General features: G+C 44.5%; 2 protein-coding genes across 2 annotated transcripts; both read right to left on the bottom strand.

Annotated features, from left to right (window-relative positions):
- Positions 1–1,315: 1,315 nt before the first annotated feature.
- Positions 1,316–6,987, bottom strand: LOC119323872 (betaine aldehyde dehydrogenase 2-like). The gene is made up of 15 exons (XM_037597582.1): positions 6,817–6,987; positions 6,582–6,724; positions 5,818–5,898; positions 5,587–5,732; positions 4,835–4,927; positions 4,605–4,728; positions 4,451–4,516; positions 4,222–4,288; positions 3,386–3,462; positions 2,906–3,019; positions 2,286–2,363; positions 2,051–2,202; positions 1,873–1,933; positions 1,686–1,792; positions 1,316–1,602 (listed from the first exon to the last, which is right to left on the bottom strand). Exons 1-15 carry the CDS (start codon positions 6,929–6,931, stop codon positions 1,515–1,517), a joined length of 1,512 nt encoding a protein of 503 aa, XP_037453479.1. The 5' UTR covers positions 6,932–6,987; the 3' UTR covers positions 1,316–1,514.
- A 10,672-nt stretch (positions 6,988–17,659) lies between these two features.
- Positions 17,660–18,327, bottom strand: LOC119323693. Its single transcript, XM_037597393.1, has one exon. The coding sequence runs from the start codon at positions 18,220–18,222 to the stop codon at positions 17,902–17,904; it is 321 nt and encodes a 106-aa protein (XP_037453290.1). The 5' UTR covers positions 18,223–18,327; the 3' UTR covers positions 17,660–17,901.
- Positions 18,328–20,205: the final 1,878 nt, after the last annotated feature.

The raw sequence follows: 20,205 nt of genomic DNA, 5'->3' as shown, positions 1-20,205 counted from the left end.
ATCAGCAAGATCATCATAAGATTTAGTTTGCAAGATCTTCACTTTCCCACTTCTGAAGTTCACGAGGGAAGACGAATTTAGGAGCTACTCCCTCCGTTCACAAATGTTAAGAACTGAAAGAAGTGAACAAACGAGCAGGGCATTTTGGAGACCGAGCTCCATGAAGGCCTTAATTCTGAAAAATTCAAAACTTAAACTTTTTAATTTCGTTTTTTTAAGTGCACATGTATACAAGAACGTAATGTGTACGTGTGTAAAATTCCAAGATGAAATGCCTTGAAACGCGAGCTGCACACAAACAAAAATCATGGACTTTGAGGATGAACCGTACTGATGCTGAAAAGGCACAATTTTTTTTGTGCAACTCTCATTTTAACGTATTTCGACCTGAAAATGTACACACATGTACATGTCTCTAGGTATATGTGTATTTGTTTTCAGAATTTTCTTAAAATTGAAAAGTTTGAATATTGAAGTTTTAGAATTAAGGCCTCCATTTGGCATTTTTGTGAATAAACACAATAAAATGCTTCTATACATATATCCGAATCAGGAGAAAAATAGAACTTCTTATAATAGTGAACGGAGGGAGTATATGCTTAGTGAGATTGCTCTTTGACATAACTCGTTTGCATTTGTTTTTAAAAAAAAGCATTTGCATTTGTGCAACACAAGCAACATTATCATTGTACAGTATATAATTGTGGGGGTGTTCTTTTGAGCATTTATTTTTTTAGCATACATAATTGTGGGGGGCCGTTGCCGGTATTGAGTCCTTTGCGTATTCGCGAAAAAAAGGTATTGAGTCCACATGACGTCTGGATGTGATTAGTAATCCGGCTGAGGCAGCCACACATAAAAAGCAACTACCTTTACGAGGGTCTGCTTGCATGACCGCCAAGAAACTGATGTTCCACAATAGAGAAACACAAATTTGCAGTGCAATTCGTCTCCAAAATTTTGTAAAACTATCCCAGTGCAATTCGTCTCCAAAATTCTTGGTTCTTCTGGTAAAACTATCCCAGTGCAATTCGTCTCCAAAATTCCCCATTCTCCTTTCAAGGTCTGAATGAGTCTGTTAAAAGATCTTACAACCATCAGGTTTTTAACAGGGTGAGATTATATCCATACTAAATTTTGAAGAACCTTTTGTGTATGCGGACTAGCGAACAAGAACTCCAGGAAGGTGCTCAAGTTGTAAGCCTAGCAGAGCCTGGTTTTACCCAAGTCTTCTATCTCAAACTTCGTCTTAAGGTAAGACCAAGCTTCCTTTACGTCCTTTGCGTCGCTGATAATAATATTCAGACCGTTGTCATAGACTGAGATAATATAGGGGAGTTGCATGTAAATCCATGTCACACACAGCATATGTCCACAAAACTCATGCCATTTATTTTGCAAGAAAGGTTCAGGAGTACATGGCAAACTACATTTATTCACCACTACAAAGGCCGGCGCACAGATTTATCCTCTGATGGAACAGACCCAGGTCCTCGAACCAGCTCAATTACATCTTAGTTAGCCGGAGCCTTGTACCATCCCCACGGCGCATCAGATGTGTACTCGGTGACTTGCTTGATGCTCAGGTAGTTATCGATCCCCCTGCAAAACAAAAGGCGCGGACGGCGTCAAGTAAAAACCCTCGACAGTTATAGCATGCCTCAGAGAACACAATCTTGGCTCACCCTTCTCCTAGCTCGCGCCCAAAGCCACTGCGCTTGTTCCCGCCCCACGGAGCTTGGCAGAAGCAAGGCTGCGAGCAGTTCACCCAGATGCACCCCGCGTCGATCTCCTGTAGTTGGGATCGCCATCAGACACTTTGTTACAGAAGTGCAGCAACAAACAGACCCAAGAGCGATTTGCAAGACATACCTCAGCTAATCTCTGGCATCGGTCACGGTCACCAGAAATCACGGCACCAGCCAGACCATAACTGTGGAAAGAGGATCAGTTATCAGAGTAAGCTCACAAGCAACAGGCTACATAACATATATGCTGCAAATCCTCGTCAAAATAATAGATGCTCTATTGAAACAGATAAGTAGCTCACTGAGTATCATTGGCCAGTTCGATGGCTTCCTCTTCGGTAGAAAATTCCTTCACACACAGGACTGGACCAAAGACTTCCTCCCTCCAAATCTCCATTGATGTGTTGATGTCAGTGATGATTGTGGGTTCAATGAAGAAACCTTTCTCCAGATGCTGCAAAAACACAAAATGTTAGTTCGATTTTAGTAGAATGTGAATACCTGTACACGTACAAGCATCAGTGAACTGGGAATTACCTTGGGCCTGACACCCCCAGTCAGAATGGTGGCACCTTCACTTTTAGCATTCGCTACAAACTTCTTGATCTTCTCATACTGAAACCGGGCAATACCACAAGTAAGACTACTAACAAGGAATGAGTCTAAGCAACGGGTAATATGCAGACACAAAGAATATTTTTACAAAGCTGGATGATGATGGATTGGCCATGATGTTTATTTTTCTCAGTCAGTGTCATGGGCTATGACAGAAACATGAATTCTTGGTGTGAAAAACATAAAAATAAATCCAAAGAATGTGGTGCTTCAGTGCATTTGGACACAGGTATAAGTTGCAGTTTGTAATAACTAGCAAGAACAAGAGCGGCTACAGCTGCTAACTCAAAGGAGCAAACTACTCCCTCCGTTCCTACATACAAGTCTTTTTAGAGATTCCAATATGGACTACATACAGAACAAAATGAGTGAATCTACATACATCCATATGTAGTTCCTACTGAAATCTCTAAGGATTTACATTTAGAAACAGAGGGAGTATATCACTATAAATAAATTAAAGGAGAACATAAATCCAGCAAAAAGAAAAAAGGACATGTCCTGTTCTCTCTCTGAATTTATATAAAGCTAACATGTAGTACCTGTCCTTCACTAACAACTGGCCCAAGCCTGCAACCTTCCTCGAGCGGGTCTGACACCTTGATATTTTTGGACCATGCAACCATCCTGTCGACGAATTCTTTAGCGATGTTTTTCTGCGAAGAGTTTGATGTCAGGAGTGCAAACTGACTGCCATATGCTCAAGAGCAATAAATTAATAAATCTGGGATATAGCTTCCAGAGCAACATTTTGAAATTTGCTCCCGATTGCCAGCCATACAGTACAGCAACCCAGCTTAATGTGCTAAAACATGTACTTTAAACAACGGGCAGTCCATGTGTTACTAAGAAAAGCATACTGTACAAAATGCAATGACATATGTCATGTGAACTGATAGTAGTGCATCATACAATAATCATAAGTGAAAAGTTGATGACCGGTCTGAGCTATCGTTGAATCCCATCAAACATGTAGAGTGCTTCATTAGCATTACAGTTAAAGTTGCAACATCAATACTTACATGGATAAGAAGACGAGATGTCGCACTGCAAATCTGACCGTTGGTCCAAAAGCACCCAAATAGAGTCCACTCAACAGCTGTTTAAATAGAAGGATCAGCAATCAAATCAAACTAAAGGTCACAAAAGGTACTTAACAGAATCATATTATTCAATCAAAATGTATGTATCAACTAACTTGAGTGATTCACTGTATAGAAACATTTAGATCGTAAAGGTTTCCAGAGCTAAAGCATACTACTCATGTTTTAATAATCAGTTCAAAATAACTGCCTTGCTTGTCACCAAAAATTAGTGATGAAACAATTTCCGGTATGTTTGGGCCTCAAGCAAGAAAACCCCTAGACTAGCCAAGCAAGGGTGTGCGTTTTGGAACAGCCAGAATTTACTATTTGGCGGGATGGTTTCTAAAGTAGTTGCGTGAGCCGAATCCGCTTGCACTTTTGGGCAAGAATCACACACAAGAACAACTCTTTGGTAACTCATATGGATCTTTGAGGGGGCTTCCCTACAAAAAGTAGCTATCCTCCAAAAGCTACGATTAGTCAGATTAAACCAAATAGCTAGCCAAGGCTATTCTTCGTTTCGTTATTCAGCTTGTATGTACCCTCCACAAAAAATTACACCAGTTTGAACAAGCAGAAAGTCTGGTGAAATTATAGACATCATTCTTTTTAATCATTTTAGAGGTTACTAATCCTAAGTAATAACAATCATTTATCATGACAAACCCCAGACACCAAATGAAGGCTTTGAGGTGTGTAACACCATGCAGTATGAAGTGATTTCGCATAGGGCATTTCGAATTGGACAAGTCTCAGCATGCAGCAGCATGTACCTTTGTCAATGTCGACATCATCAAATACTACAATAGGACTTTTGCCACCAAGTTCCAATGTAACAGGCTGTCAAGAAAAGATGCAACACAAAAGGTGAGAATGGTCTGCTATCAGGAGAGCGCTCGTAGTATCTTGGTCAATATTCTAAAAATCTAAAGGAGGGGAAAAACAGATACTTGGTGATACATTACTACAAAGATTGAAAAAATAGAGACATGTGGAACAAACCTTGACTGTAGGAGCTGCAGCAACCATAATCTTTTGACCGGTTGCATAGCTCCCGGTAAATGCAACCTAAAAGCACAAATAAGCCATGTATTGTGAGGAATATACTCCATCGACATAGATGGATCACAAAAAGATATTGGACAAATATATGTACCTTGTCGACATCAGGGTGTGACGACAAAGGAGCGCCAGCTTCATGACCTAATCCAGTCACAATATTTAAGACACCTGATGGAAGACCAATCTCTTTACACACATCACCAAGCTCTAAGCAAGTCCTGGTAATTACAAAAATATAGAGATGTTTCAACTCCCATTGCTTATAAAATGGAAACACGGACAAATTGCTTATAAAATGGAAACACAGACAAATGTTAAACTTACACGGAAGCTAATTCAGATGGTTTCAGTACAGCTGTACAACCAGCTGCCAGAGCAGGGGCTACCTTCCATACAGCCATCAGGAGAGGATAGTTCCTGTAGCAAATATGTCAAACCAAGAATATTATATGTCAGGACCAAATAATTTAAAGTTATAGCATAAAACTATAAAAAAGAAAAAAATACAACTAAAACCACAAAGTTGAATGTAATCAATAACAAATTACTGGATCAACTGTTTTTTTTTTTACAGGAAGGAAAAAGATTGACGGGAATTACTGGATCAACTGTTCTCATTCAGCAGTAAGATTCTAGAATAATGAGATCTACGTAATTATATTTAAGTGAGCAAAGCTGACAACAGATTACCAGGGCCAGTAAGGAAAAGAAATATTTGAATGAGGAGAAAACACAGGGTTCAGGGTTGTATCGATCCATAACAAGTTTAGTGACACTAGCCAAAACTTTTACATGCACACGCACACACAGATGACATTGTCAGCTGCGTGAGCTTGAACACTCTACTTATAAATCCGGAGAACATGAGCACAATATGGGGACAAGGAAAGAGAGAGAAAGTGTACTAAAGCAGCAACAAGTAGTATGGATCGGAGGGAGTATCAAATTATTTGGATTGTGATGACTAAGCCTAATAGTCATCCACACCGATTTAAAGCTCTATATGAAGGGTTTGCGGTAGCATGCTTCAACCATATATAGAGATACAGACAGAACAGGAGGGGAATGGGGAATACCAAGGTGTGATTAGAGCAACTACACCAATAGGTTCCTTCTTAAGATGGCATTTAAAATTCTCCGGGAGAGCAACTGCAGCATTTTGCCTTTTGTCTAAGGCTTCAGCATGGCCCGCGAAGAACTCAAAGCAGCCGGCAACATCGTCCTGATAAAAAGAACATCGTGCACATCAGTACATCATGTGTACAAAAATACAGTGCATGCAGACATTCGAAAGGTGGATCGCATACCATGTCCCATGCCGCTTCATCAAGAGGCTTGCCGCAATCAAGTGCCTCTAGCCTAGCCAGATCAGATTTCCGCTCAATCATCTGAAGCAAGAAAATTCAAATGCATCAAAAACTGACATACATGTGAAAATTACAACGTTTTACAAATGCAAGATGAAAAGCAGATTTAATTCCGTTTCCTCATTTAGAGTAAAAAGGCTATCATCCATATCCAAGCGGTTCTAATTTTTGTTAAAATCACTTCTGGGGCAACTACCGTGGTACACCATAACAGTAATTGTGTGATCATGCATAATTCGATACAGATCAACATATGCCAAAAAAAAAAAGACGCTAAACAAAAACTAGCAGCTGTTCATATCTGTTCAGGGAGAAGACAGATCCAGGACTAAAAGTGATTTCTGCTGTTCATAATTTCTTCTCTTCCAGAATAGACTGGGATGGTCTTGAAAAAAAAAATCACCTCACCCGCGAATCATATATTCCTGAGTATCCTTTAGGACTTGTATATGTCATTTGACTGATTTCGTACTGGATCACTGACAAATCTGGCATTCATTGGCACCCATAATAACAAGTACTCCAGCCTGTTATTATGAGTACTTTGACTGATTGGAGTACTAGTAGTAGATAAAATACTGAGAAGTTGACTGATTGACCGACTGAGCAGGCACCATTAATACACAGCCTGTAGTGTTTCAAGAATCAATTTACAACACAGCAGCCTACTGAGTTGCGCGCGGAAGCAGCAGAGTTGTACATACCTTGGCGGCGATGGCGCGGAGGTACTTGGCCCGGACGGCGCCCGGGGCGCGGGCCCAGTCGCGGCCGCGGTTCCTCCTGAGGGCCGCCCGCGCGGCCGCCACCGCCGCGTCCACGTCCTCCGAGGTGCCCGCCGGGATCTCGCCTGCGCAAAAAATCCCACCCATGAGCACCCGACGACACGGGCCAACGGAAAGCAGAGAGAGATGGAGAGAGGCGGATGGATCGGGCACGGACCGATGGAGGCCTCGGTGGTGGGGTTGATGACGGGGAGGCGGCGGCCGAGCGCGGGCGCGCGCCAGTCGCCGTCGATGAAGAGCTGCCGCTGCGGGATCTTCGCCGTGGCGACCATCGTGGCGGGGCGGGCGGGGACTGGAGCTGTGTTGGTTGGTTGGTGCTGCTGCGAGGCGCGAGGTGGGGAGCGCTATCCCCCCGTTCCGTTATTTGTAGACGGACGGAGGACGCGGCGAGCACGCTTGGCGTTCGCGGCGCCGTTATCATTCTGGTTCTGGGTCCACGATCCACCGTCCGTCTCGGATCTGAGCCAGCCACAAAAACGGCCTCGATGGTGTGCACGTCACAGGTGGTTGGTTGGTGGAACGCCGCTGTCCACTCTCGTGATGCGACCAAGGGACGTGATGACAATATGCTTGTGCTGTTGGGTCAGATCGGACGGGTCGACACTGATGTGGAACCATGGCGCCCATGGCTCGTACACGTGCCAGAGGCGGACGCGCGCTTCGCCGCGCCTTTCTCTGTCTGACGTCGACGTTGCTCCTTTCAGCAGCCGAGCCGAATGACAATTATTGAAACAAACATCGCGCATTACATGAACATCCCAACCATTGGGTTGCATGGGACCAAGGGGCAATAATAGATCAGCTGAAGCAATAGAGCTTGAATAATTTTGGAAACAGGAACCAACACCAATGCACCACCATTGACTCTGATAAATGATAGTACTAGCACTCTTTTGATACTTACATCAGTTAACTAAAGCATGTGTTAAACTTAAAACAAAATCATATCCTCTTATGTAACTCTTGCCAATATTGTCTCCTAAATATTCCTCCGAGGCTACATGCAAAACGGCGAGGTCTCCCGCCGTAGCATTCGGATCAAAACATCTTACAAACACCAACACCAATCCATAAAGTTTATTTGCAGCCAACATGTGTTGAATCGACAAAGTAGTAGCTGACGCCACCACCAAAACCATGATCCTGATTCCGGATCATTGACCGATTTAAATTCCAAACTGAAAGCACGATGTTCCTAGAAGTATGGTAGTACTTCCTCCTTATAGTTGTACACTGGTAGAACGTAAGCAACATATATGTGCGTAACAACATAAGCAACATGTGATGTCAACATGGATAGAAGATCACTCCTTCAGTCGATAAGTCTGTGATAACATCACCCTAAAGTCTCTATTTCCTTTAGGGGTATGCCTAGAAGGCTAGAACTCAGCCAACTCGGACATAAGACTGTGTAGTTGTGGTACTATGAACGCGAGGGCTGGATGCTGCAAACGGCAACAACAGACGCTTCGAGACATGCTGTGAGCAACGACAGGATGCATCAATCAATGAAACTTCATTCCGCAAACGGCTATGGCAGATGCTGCGGATGATGGGACAACATGCTGCGAGCAATGAGGGAAACATGGTGATCAATGAGACGACATGATGTAACCAGCACATATGGACGCTGCAACTGTTGGGACGGCGTGATGCGAACGACAGGGCTAGATGCTGCAAACGGCAACGATGGTCGCTTCGAGGCATGCTATGAGCAACAACGAGATGCAGCAATCAATGAAACTTCATGCCGCAAACGACAATGTCAGATGCTGCGGATGATGGGCCGACATGCTGCGAGCAATGAGGGAAACATGGTGATCAATGAGACGACATGCTGCAACAAGCACATATGGACCTGCAAAGCGGTGGGACGACGTGCTGCAGGGGCTGTTGGACGACGCTTAGTCTAGCAAAAATCTCCACACAAAAATCTAACGACTAACTAGTTGCCAGAAACTTGGTTAAATCTCAGTCGATCGTGTTTTAGAAAACTCATTCCTTTAGTGAATCCAACTCACATGCTTCTTGAAGATCTTTCTTTTCTGCCATGGTATGGCAATCATTTTTTTTCATTTTTTAGCTTTTGATTCTGCAAACCTAGAACCCATGCAAAAAAGAACCAACCCTGAATACTCACCTTCAGACAGGTCTCTGGTATGCCTCGGCGTATTGGTAGATAGAAGTGGTGTGACAGTTTCATTAGACACGACATATAACATATTGTAATGTCATGTATGAAAAACTAGAATCAGAATTGCCTCTTAATGTGTCGTCGATTGATTTAAGCATGAGTAGAGTTTAGTTACCTGAGAAGAAGAAAAAGCGGAGATATCCAAATATGACGAGAAAAAAACAAAACGGACATGAGCTACTTGGGCCCCTTGAACACACCTATCTGCCCCTCTTCCCCTCCACTCTTGTCTCTTTTCTTTTGAATAGAAAGAAGGGCACACCTCTACCTCGCCTTTAGCCCGACAGAAGGAGAGAATTCCTATTGGACGCCCGTTGGCGTCAAACAGGGGAGGCTCCGTTTCAAAGCCAGGGCAAATAGGCTGACCCACTCTGCCACGAGCAGTTTTTTTTATTTTTTTACGGAGCTAGATAGTTAAAAACGTATTGAGAATAAAATATATATTTTAGGAAATTGTGCTTATCTGTGTCTTTTTAATCATGGTATATTAAAAAAGGTTTCACCGTGTATTAAAAAACATTCAGTTTGTAAAACAAATGTTCATCGTATATGTAATAGCATTGTATATTGAAAATTTATAAAGTATATGACAAAAACAAGTAATCATACATTAAAAAATCCAGTGTGTATTTGAGAAATCTTCACCAAATATTGAAAAACTAATTTTGTACTTGAACAATGTTCACCATACATACTAGAAAATGTGTGAAAAGAAAAACCAAATCTGAATAGTGAAAAGGAAAGAAAATGTTAAAATAAAAACGAAAAATAAGAAAACCAAATCAAAAAGAAATTCAAGAAAAAAACTGAAAAAACCAACATCCAGTGAACCCATGAAAAAATCCACTAAAGGAACACAGGGCGCATGCTGTCAAATTTGTTCTTGCGGTTTAAAAAATACTCGTCACATTTTTTCAAAAATATAACACATTTAAAATATGTTCATGGTATTCCTAAAAACTGGTCATAACATATACTAAGTAATTTTCATGTACAAAGTGTTCACAACAATAAGAAAATGTTCCCACGTTTTAAAGAAATGTTCATGGATTTTTGAAAAAAATGCTAAATGTTTGTTTAAAAAGTATTTACCAATTATTTAAAAAATATATTTGATGTCAATTTGAAAAATATTTAAACATGTGTTCAGATAAATGGTCAACATGTATTGAAAAAATATTCAACATGAGTTTGATCTGTATACAAAAAATGTTCGGCATGTATTTAGTAAAAGTCAATGTGTGCTGCAAGGTCAGAAGAAGAAGTGTGATAAGCCCCAGTGAATGGCGACAGAAAAGAAAAAAGGAAATAAAAAGAAAGAAAATAAAAGTAAGAAACAAAAAGATGAAAGAAGGGAAGACCAGTATAATTTGAAAACTATGGCGGGGACCGATAAAACTTTTACACGATGAGCCGATACAATCGCTGAATCAAGTTTATCTATGAATTTATATTTTTTTCCTAAGGGATTCTAAGCATTAGTTTGACATAGTCCAGATAAAAACATTTCAGAAGGAAAATCATTATTTTTTTTCTATGATAAATGATTATTTTTTATTGATAAACTAATCAGAATGCATCGTCTCAAGGCAAAACCAAGATTCTTGTTATAAACTACTCCCTCCGTCTACATATAATACGTTTTTGCAAGACTATGTTAGCAAACATTTTATATTATGAGATTGAGTGGTAAAAGTTACTACATCGTATATCTTGGAATTGGAAGTTATGCTCTCTAACTTCACCTTTTAAATCTGCATTCCTCCAGAACTGGAACACAGAAGAACAGAAAATTGTGGGTAAGAAGGGAGAAGAACAACACGGGGTTCTTTTTGTGTTTTTGAGGGATAACAATATGGGATATAAATAAAAAGAACTGTGAGTAGAAACAGAAGCCCAGCAGGTCAAAAATTGAAGCCCACGAACTAACAATCCCGAAATCTCCCGTAAAAAAAAACCCGCTCAGTACAGACATAAGCGCTCATATACACACGCATACACTCACTCATATGAACAAACACACGCACACCCTACCCCTTTGAGCACCGAGCCGGCATATCATCTTGAGATTTACAAAGTCACCGTAGGCGCCTCGTCGTCGACGGGAACGTCTCCTCCCACTGAAAGCGCATCACCGGAAATCCTGAAATAAATTCAGGAATAATGCGAGCACCAGGATTTGAACCCTGGTGGGTTAGGGATACCACTGTCCACCTAACTATCTCAACTACAGGTTGGTTCGCGTACATCCCAACCATTGGTTTGTACGGGACCAGGGGCAATAATAGATCAACTGAAGCAAAAGAGCTTGAATAATTTTGGAACAGGAACCAGCATCGGCGCACCATTATTTGTCTCTGATAAATTATTTAAGTGCTAGCTATACATCCTTTTGAGTGGCAAGTGTTATGGATCGGATGGAGTGGCAATGTTTGATACATCAGTTAACTAAACTATGTTAATCTTAAAATAAAGGCATATCCTCTTAGGGTGTGTTTGGTTGCAGTCATCGACTGGAATGTAACGGGTCCAGCCCGTTCCTGGGCCATGTTCTGGCGTTTAGTTCAACGATGGAAGCGGAACCCACTGATTCTCTGGAGCGGCATATTCCCTCAATATGCGGCACAGGGTCATACCTCCGATTCGGTGGAACCACGCGGAACGGCTCAGCTCGCAACTCCCTCGTCTCTCCCCCAGTCTCCATATGCGTCCCCGGAGGCCACTCCCACCTCTCTCCCTCTCCGGCGAGGCCTCTCCCTCGCATGCCAGTGGGGCGACGGCGAGCTACCAGCGGGGCGGGTGAGCGGCCAGCTGTCATATGAGGAAGATACTCTCCACAGCCACTCTCCCCTTTCTCGATCTGCGTCTGCGCTGCTGCCATGGGAACGAAGCAGTGGCGGCGGTCTAGGAGCATGGGAACGGTGGGGCGAGCTAGCAGCGGCAGAGGACGCGAATGGCAGGAGGAGGCGAGCAACGGAGTGGGAAGCTAGCTCAAACCACCTTGATCGATTGATCCAACAGCTTGTTGTGAAGCCGGCATGGGCTAAGCTTGCTCACATCGATCCGATTACGTCCAATTCGATTGATCCAACAGCTTGCTGTGAAGCCGGCATAGGCATGCCACTTGATGTTTTTTATCTTTGTATGTGTCGTTTGTTTGATGTCAAAATTCAATTCAGTGTAAATATTCAGTCAAAAATGTCGCTGAGAATATAGCTACAACTATGCATATTAGATGAGCTGAACTAAATCCATCGGATTCCATCTCTTCAACCAAACACTCAAATATAATCATTCCATTCCACTCAATTGTCCCTACCAAACACAGGAACGGAACCAACCCGTTCTTATGGAATGGAACCATGACATTCCATTCTACTAATTCTCGAACCAAACACATCCTTATATATCTATTACCAATATTGTATCCTAAATATTCCTCCTAGGCTACATGCAAAAGGGTGAGGTCTCCATCCATAGCATTCAGATCAATACATCTTACAAACACCAACACCAATTCATAAAGCTCTGATACCAATTGAAAGTGCGTTAAGTCGACTAGAATGGGGGTGAATAGGTGATTTTTACAAATTCATCACTGAGGAATTCTAGGGTGAGGAAATTCGTAAGTCATGAATAACTAGCAGCGGAATAAGTACTCAGGTATAAGCATAACAGAGCAATATCAGAGTTATCATGACTAAATGAGAACAAACACATAGTACAGAAAGCGTAAACACAGGATAAGCAGGCTGAAGACAATGTGACTGAAGAAATTGGATTGAGGAAATAGAGAAAATATTCAGTGAAAGTATTCAAACAGTAATGATCAGGTTCATCAACACATGAATGAGGAAATGAAAGGTTTGAGGAAATAGAACCAGTAGGCTTGGTGAAGATAATGATTTGATAGACCAGTTCCAACTACTGTGACAGTTGTACGTCTGGTTGGAGCGGCCGAGGACACGCAGTCCCGGACACACAGTCCTCACCGTATTCTCCTTGAGCTAAAACCACACATACCTCGCCCAACACTCGTGGTAAGTCTTCACAGGTGACTTCCAAACATTCACAGACTTAGTCACTCGGCGATCCACAATTCCTCTTGAATGCTCAGACCATGACGCCTAACTGTCTAGAGGATACATAGTCCTCAAAGATAACAAGTGTTGGTTTCCACACAGGAACAATCTCTTCAGTGATGCTCAATCACTTTGGGTTTGTAGGTGTTTGGGTTTGGGTTTGGGGTTTTCTCACTTGATGATTTTCGCTCAAAGTCCTCGGAGAATGGGATGCTCTCAATTGACAAGTGTCGGTTTCTCTCGAAGCAGCCAACCAACTAGTGGTTGTAGGAGCAGCCCGACATGATAAGACATAAATGCCCTTCAATGATTGGTAAGATATTTTGGACAGCTGGCGCGTAGCACAACAACGGTCGGATTTGAGGTTCGAATTCCTCAAGGCAATCATGTTCCTCAGATAATTCCTAACTCCTCAGTCAGAACAAATTCCTTAGAGACCAGAACATCTTCGTCTCTGTCATTGAAGAAATTGACTGAACTGATATGAGATTTCCAATGGCTTCACTCGAAAGGATTGGGTAGGTGTAAGATTTTGAGATGGGCATCACTTGGAAATCAGTTTCCTTAGTATTACCTCGACCTCCTTTAACAGTATGGTGTTTCCTATGACTCAAGAAAGAGAAAATGAAACTAAGAAAACAAAAATCTTCACGCTTCATAATCCTCGCATGATATTCAAGTCTTCAAAGTCACACCAATTTCTTCACTTTCAAAGTCTTCAGGAGAACCAAAGTCTTCAGCTGAAGACATTCATTTTTAGGGGTCGACTTTCACTGTAAATATCAAACTCTTCATCGACTTATAGAGCATGTGTACACTCACAAACATATTAGTCCCTTAACCTATAAGTCTTCAATACACCAAAATCACTAAGGGGCACTAGATGCACTTACAATAACAAAAAAAATGAAAAACAAACAAAGGTTTAGAAAGGTTCTAGAGCTTTCCCAAAACCGAAAGAGGGATCATGCGTTGGGCCGACCCAACTCACCTAGTGAGCACGGGGGTGCGCGTTTGGTCGACTTTCGTCGATGTCCCCTGGCCGTGGGACGCGAATTGGTTGATACTCATCGCCCAGCGGGCGTACCTCACCGCCAGCAGGAACGACACAATGAACACGACCAAATCAACGACCAATCACTAAAGTCGACTAGTTCTAGTGGTTATGCACACTCGTATATGAAGGCGATGGCAGATGCTGCGGATGATGGGACGACATGATGCAAGCAATGAGGGGAACACTGTGATTGGTGAGACAACATGTTGCAACCATCACTTATGGACGTTGCGACTGATGGGACGACATGCTGCGAGGTCAGTTGGAAGATGCTTAGTCTAGCATGAATCTCCACACAGAGATCCATTGACTAAGCAATCGACCGAAACTTGGTTAAATCTCGGTCAACCGAGTTTTAGAAAACTCATTTCTTTAGTGAATCCAACTCACATGCTTCTTGAAGATCTTCCTTCTCTATCGCTATATGGCAATCATTTTTTTTCATTTTTAGCTTTTGATTCAGCAAACGTAGAACCCATGCAAAAATATTCATGAATTAAAAAAGTGCTTGCACATTTAAAAGAGTTGAACTTTAAAAAGTTTCTCAAATCTGAAAAGAATCATGGATTGGAAAAAATGTATGCGAATTAAAAAATGTTTGCAAATTTGAAAAATGTTCATTAATTTAAAAAGATTAATTTTTTAGCACATAATGAATTTGAAAATTAATAAAGAAAAATAATCAAAGAATAGACAAAATTTGTCTGGAGCTACTGGAAAGTTTTAAAACCGGCCAGAAGCTTCTAGAAGCTTAGCAAAATCGGTTGGGAACTTATGTCAAAACTGGAAACACACTACGACTAGATGGGCCGGCCCAGTAGGAACGAACGTGGGCGCCCTGTACCAGTAAGCAGCCAAAGCACCAAATAGGCTTTTCTAATGCGCGTGCTACTATGGCGCATGCGATAACTAGCTTTGAGACTAGACCACCAAAAGCAAGCAAGACCTCTCTCAAAGAAAAAACAAACAAAAGCAGGCAAGAGAGATAGCTCGAGGAGAGTCGGTGTGCGACAGTCAAGCCGTGACAGGGCGAAGGTGACAACCAAAAGTGCAAGGTCGCAAGCGTGAGAGTCAAAGTAGCGACTCCTCCGGGTATTGTACTCCGACTCTTGCGGAGGGTGGCTCATACGTCGCCGATGATGAATGCCCAATATGTTTGTATTTCTTAAATTTCACTAACTACTTTTGTATTCTATAGATTTTTCATGGAGTGGCACAGGAGTGTGTGGGAGAACATTAGAGATTGGACTTTTGTCGATGAGACGGCCAAAGATTAGTTTTGTGGCGTTTAGTGGTTATATTTGGCTTTGTACCCGACCTTCATTTTTACATCTACGATCTACTAAACATTAGTATGCATACACACATGACATTTATCCATATTTGTGGTTCTTGATAGACTAGCCTTCGACAATTTTGTAGCTCCACAAACCACCTTTTTGTTGGAAAAAAACAAGCAGTACACATCAGTCTTTTTTTTTTGGCATGGTAATACGTGTCTTATTTATAAAATAAAGATCCAGTTACAAGACACGTAAGCACCGACATTACAGTACTGAAAAGATAGGATAATCCTATGCATAATGTCAGCGCCTGTTCCTCTCCTCCGACACCACCGAAGCGGCCACCAAAGGAAAAGAAAACAGATCACCTCTTCACCCGAGCTCGACGCGGCTCCATCGCTGATCAGCAGCTTTACGGACCTCGAAAGTAGTTTGCCAGAAGGAAAACCATTGCCGTTGAAAGAATCAAACCGGGGCAACATGTCCCCGGACACGCCATCGAACTCTAGATCTGACACCCCCGCATGACAACGACGTCGAAGGAGGAAACCAGAACTGTCAGCCACCAACCACAAACCCAGCACGGGATGCACCATCTTCCAGCTGTCACTTGCGCAAACAACCGTCTGCACGTACTCTTGGATGACAAAACCTTCCTGCTCCACCATGACGTCGGAGACAACGCCACAGCAACGGGGACAGAGCAGAAGGAGAGACACACCTGATGAAGTCGTCGCCGCCGCCTCGCCAACATCACCCATGAACCCTAACACAGCCGATCTGAAGAATCGGCAATCACACGATGCCATCAACTCCGAGACATCGCCATCAACGGCACCGCCGGTGTGGGAGTAAAGTTGAGGCAGATTTATTCGTCCGGGCGCCGCTCCCACCACCCCAACGGCGCACCATGACCTACAAATCCAAAACCTAACTACAGAACGGAGGAACGGGGTCCTCCTCCCTCCCGCCGCCGGAGCAGCCGAAGGGAGAGGGGGCCAACGCCCTGGCCGGCTGAGATCGGAGGAAGAAAATCGCCTCCCTAGTCGCCTGGCGTGGCGGCGGCTAGGATAGGAAAACTATCCCGTATGGGTCAGGGACCTGTACGTGCCCGGGCTCGAGCGCTGCCAGTACACATCAGTCTAAACAAACGAAACCACCAGGACCACCGTAGCACTCGGAAATCGATACTAATACTATACACAAACATGAGTATCAAAATGTTTTTTAGGGGAATCTCAATCGAATATCCAATTCGGTGCCCAGGTCTAGATAAACCTGGTGAACAGTAGCGCAATAAAAAATAGGAAAAAAATAGAAAAAATTGAATTTTTATTTGAATGGAAGATGTTCGAGTGCATGATGTGCATGCAAATTTTCATCCCATTTGAACATCTGTGGAGCTCATGGCAAAAAAGAGAAAACCGGTCAGAACAGTGCGTCAACAGTAACCTTACTCACATAGCCGAATTTTGTATTTTTTGTCGCGCACTCCTCAAATGTCAGAACTCTACCAAAATTTACATGAAGATCACACACACATAAGCATCTCGCTTGCAAAAAAAATTTGGATTTTTTTGAATTTATTTTCTACTTTTTGCGAATTTTTTATTTTGCCCGAGCTCATATGAGCTCGGGCGCTGAATCGCCGCTCTCAATCTCAATATGTTATTGATACACGCCCTGTACACGAGTACCAGAATCTTATTGATACTCTTACACCAATGCACTGTAACACCAAGTGTATATACTTTTATTGGTACATTTCCTCTTAGTGCTACATTTTGGTTGATAAGGTACGCCCTGGCCCTAGCTTTAACAAAATGTTAGACTTGCAGGATCATTAGCTCATAGTACAAAGAATGTGTAGGAATTATTGTTGTCACCAAAAGATGTACACTACTATCATATAATGGAAGCCAGCACTAGAATACAAAGCAACATGCAATATCACAGGATACAGTTGATTTTTTTTCTCAAACCATATAAAACGTGATTTGGGCTGATAGTGTTAGAGTACCATGTGTTATATACAAGTTTGGATCCGGTTTCTAGACGCTGACGTACGAATTTGGAAACCATCTTGATTCTAAGTTGTCAACCGAGAAAATGCACGCGAAAGAGGGCACTGACGCGTTCTAAATGTGAATTTGGGAACGATGATAAGAAATCCAAAAGAACACTTACACACTTTTGTGGGGGTAAATGCCTTGATCTCCGAAGAAGGAGAATAGTAGACATGCATGATATCGACAAACAAAGTACTACTCCTTCTGTCTGAAAATACTTGTGGAGAAATATATGTTATTTGCCGAAGAGATGGATGTATCCAAATGTATTTTTGTTCTAAATACACCCATTTTTATCCATTTCTCTGAGAAGTATTTCCGAATAGAAGGAGTACATGATAGAAGCGTACAACAACGATGATGTGGATAGTTTTAGATCAAGCACCATGTTGTTAATACCAAAGTTTACATAGGGACGTACGACAGAACACAACCATCATCATAGTGGGAACAAAGCCAGACCACAAAGTCCACATCAACACTCGGAGATGGACACACAAACGAGAGACGAGATATACTTGTAGTAGGAAGCTGCAGCTAAGGTACCGTACCGGCCATCACGCATGCTTGCACTTGAGGTTCTTCATGCAGGAGAGGTTCATCTCGGCGATCTTGATCTTCTTGTCGGCGCGGCTGCAGTGGTGGCCGGGCGCGCAGTCGATCAACGCCTCCCGCTCCACCTCGCAGTAGCACGCGGGGTCGGCCACCACGCCCGTGCAGCACTTCTCGCACTCGCTCACGAGGAGGAGGCAGTTCTTGAAGTACATGGCCTGCGTCTTGCAGGGCTCGGGCTCCGGCCGGTACGGCGCGTACGCCGCCGCCGTCGCCATGAGCGCGGCGCACGCCAAGAGGACGGCGGCGAGCTTCACGGACGCCATGGGAGGATGGATAGATGGATGCAGATGGAGCTTAGCTAGCTAGTGGAGGAAGCAAAGTGGAACACCCAACGACAGGGGTCAGCGCGGATCGATGGATGGGCTCAGCACACGGCGTCTTGACCAATTTTATAGGCGATCGATGGCGCCTAGCAGCGGCGGGGTAACGTGCAGCGGAAGTGCGGAACCACCGATCGAGATTTCTAGCGTAGAACAGAGGACCATGTTAGGACCTCTGTCCTCCTCTCCCATCTCTTGTTTTCTGCTTAATTAGTGGGGCTGTCGGGTCGAATCAGTCTAATGCATGTGACGATCCACTGGCGCATGTGATTGGTGGGCGCATGCTGGTGTTCATGCATATCCATGCATGTGCTTGCTAGCTAAGCTCACGCGAATTAAGGGAATATAATCTTAGTTAACTGGGGGTTTGGTGAAGCTCTCTGATATATCAACGGATCCGAGAAGAACAGCTAGCGTAGGAGGGTAGATACGCTACGTCTCCTCGGGGTCTGCGGGTGTGTAGGTTTATCTTAGCCGGTGCAAGTTCTACCGGGCCAGGCTCAACCGTGGTTTTTACTTTAACATGGTACAGCTGACACTCATATGCATATACACGTTCATCCCTATGAATGCATGCGCGCACACACATATGCACACCCTACTCCTACGAGCTCCTTCGAGAGACTGAGCTGTCACATCATCTTGAGATTGACGAAGTTGCTATACACGTCTTCGTAATCGACATGAACGTCTTCTCCCACTGAACGCACATCACCGAAAGACATGGAATTAATTAAAACAAAATGTGAGCACCAATGTGAAGTGTAGGACTTGACCTCTGATGAACCGGAGAGACCACTATCCTCCTAACCATCTAATCATAGGTTGGTTCGCCCAGGGGCGGCTCCACCGTGGGGTCGTGTAGGGGCGGCCAACCCGGGTAAATTTTCGAAACCTAGGGTACCCCCTACTGATTTTGCCCGGCGGCCACCATGGGAGGCGAGCAGGTTCGCTCGAAGGACAGGGAACAAGCCATTTCCTCCCCCCCTCCCCCCCGCGTCGTCCGCTCCTGGGCGACTCGGGGGCGAACCCCTAGATCCGGCGCCAGGCACCCCCGCCCGCCTCCTCTTCCCTCCGCCGTCGTCGGCGGCCGTCCCGGGCTTCGCGCGTGCGGTTGCTGGCGGCGGCGGGGCGTCCCTGCGTGCTCCCCTGTCCGGATCTGCGCCCCATCTCTCCTCCCGACGGCGACCCTTCCTCTCCGGCATCCTCTCCTGGCGCGGTGCTCGGCCCCGGATCTGGCCTCTGCGGCGTTGGCCATGGCGGCTGCCGCCCCGACCGGCTTCGGGGTGGCTTGAGATCTAGCCGCCCGTCTGGCCGCCATGGTGGCCTCCCTTCCAGATCCGCACTGGTGGCTGCCTGTGGTCCTTCTCTTGACCGGCGGGGGGACGAATAGGGGTTGTGGCCCCTCTGCTCGGCCTAGGCGTGCTGCCCCTGCTCCGGTTCTTGGGGTTGCCCTCCGGCTGGATCTGGGGTGTTTGAGCGCCGCAGGCCCCCTTCCCCGGTGGATGTGGTGGTGGTCTGGTCCGCCGTTCTAGCGTGGTGCCGGGGCTGCTCCCTGTGTTGGTGGAGATGCTCGTGGTGGGTGGATGCCAGGGCGGCGGCCCCGGGCTGTGAGGGCGGCGCCGGCTCTACGGCGAGCGGCGGCCGCGAGGGCTGTACCGCAACCTCGGTCGTGCGGGCGACGAGGTTGTGGCGGGCGTGCTCTGTCTGGTGAAGATCGACTCCCTCCGCTCGCAGATGCACCCAACGGCCTGATCTGGCCATGGCGGCTTTGTCGCGTCGGCTCGTGCTCTCGGGTTCGGTTGGTTGGGAGTGGAGTGTGGGACCGGGGGAAACCCTTGGCCTTTGGTGGCTACGGCGAGGCCGTCTCCATTTTCTTGGAGTCGGTCCCCTTCTTGGAGGCCTCGTCGAGATCCCCGTCTGCTT

The sequence above is a fragment of the Triticum dicoccoides genome, chromosome 6B, assembly GCF_002162155.2.
Source record: "Triticum dicoccoides isolate Atlit2015 ecotype Zavitan chromosome 6B, WEW_v2.0, whole genome shotgun sequence".
In the NCBI taxonomy this organism is placed as follows: domain Eukaryota; kingdom Viridiplantae; phylum Streptophyta; class Magnoliopsida; order Poales; family Poaceae; genus Triticum; species Triticum dicoccoides.
Note: the sequence above shows the minus strand (reverse complement) of the source record. Positions and strands in the feature narration are given on the sequence as shown.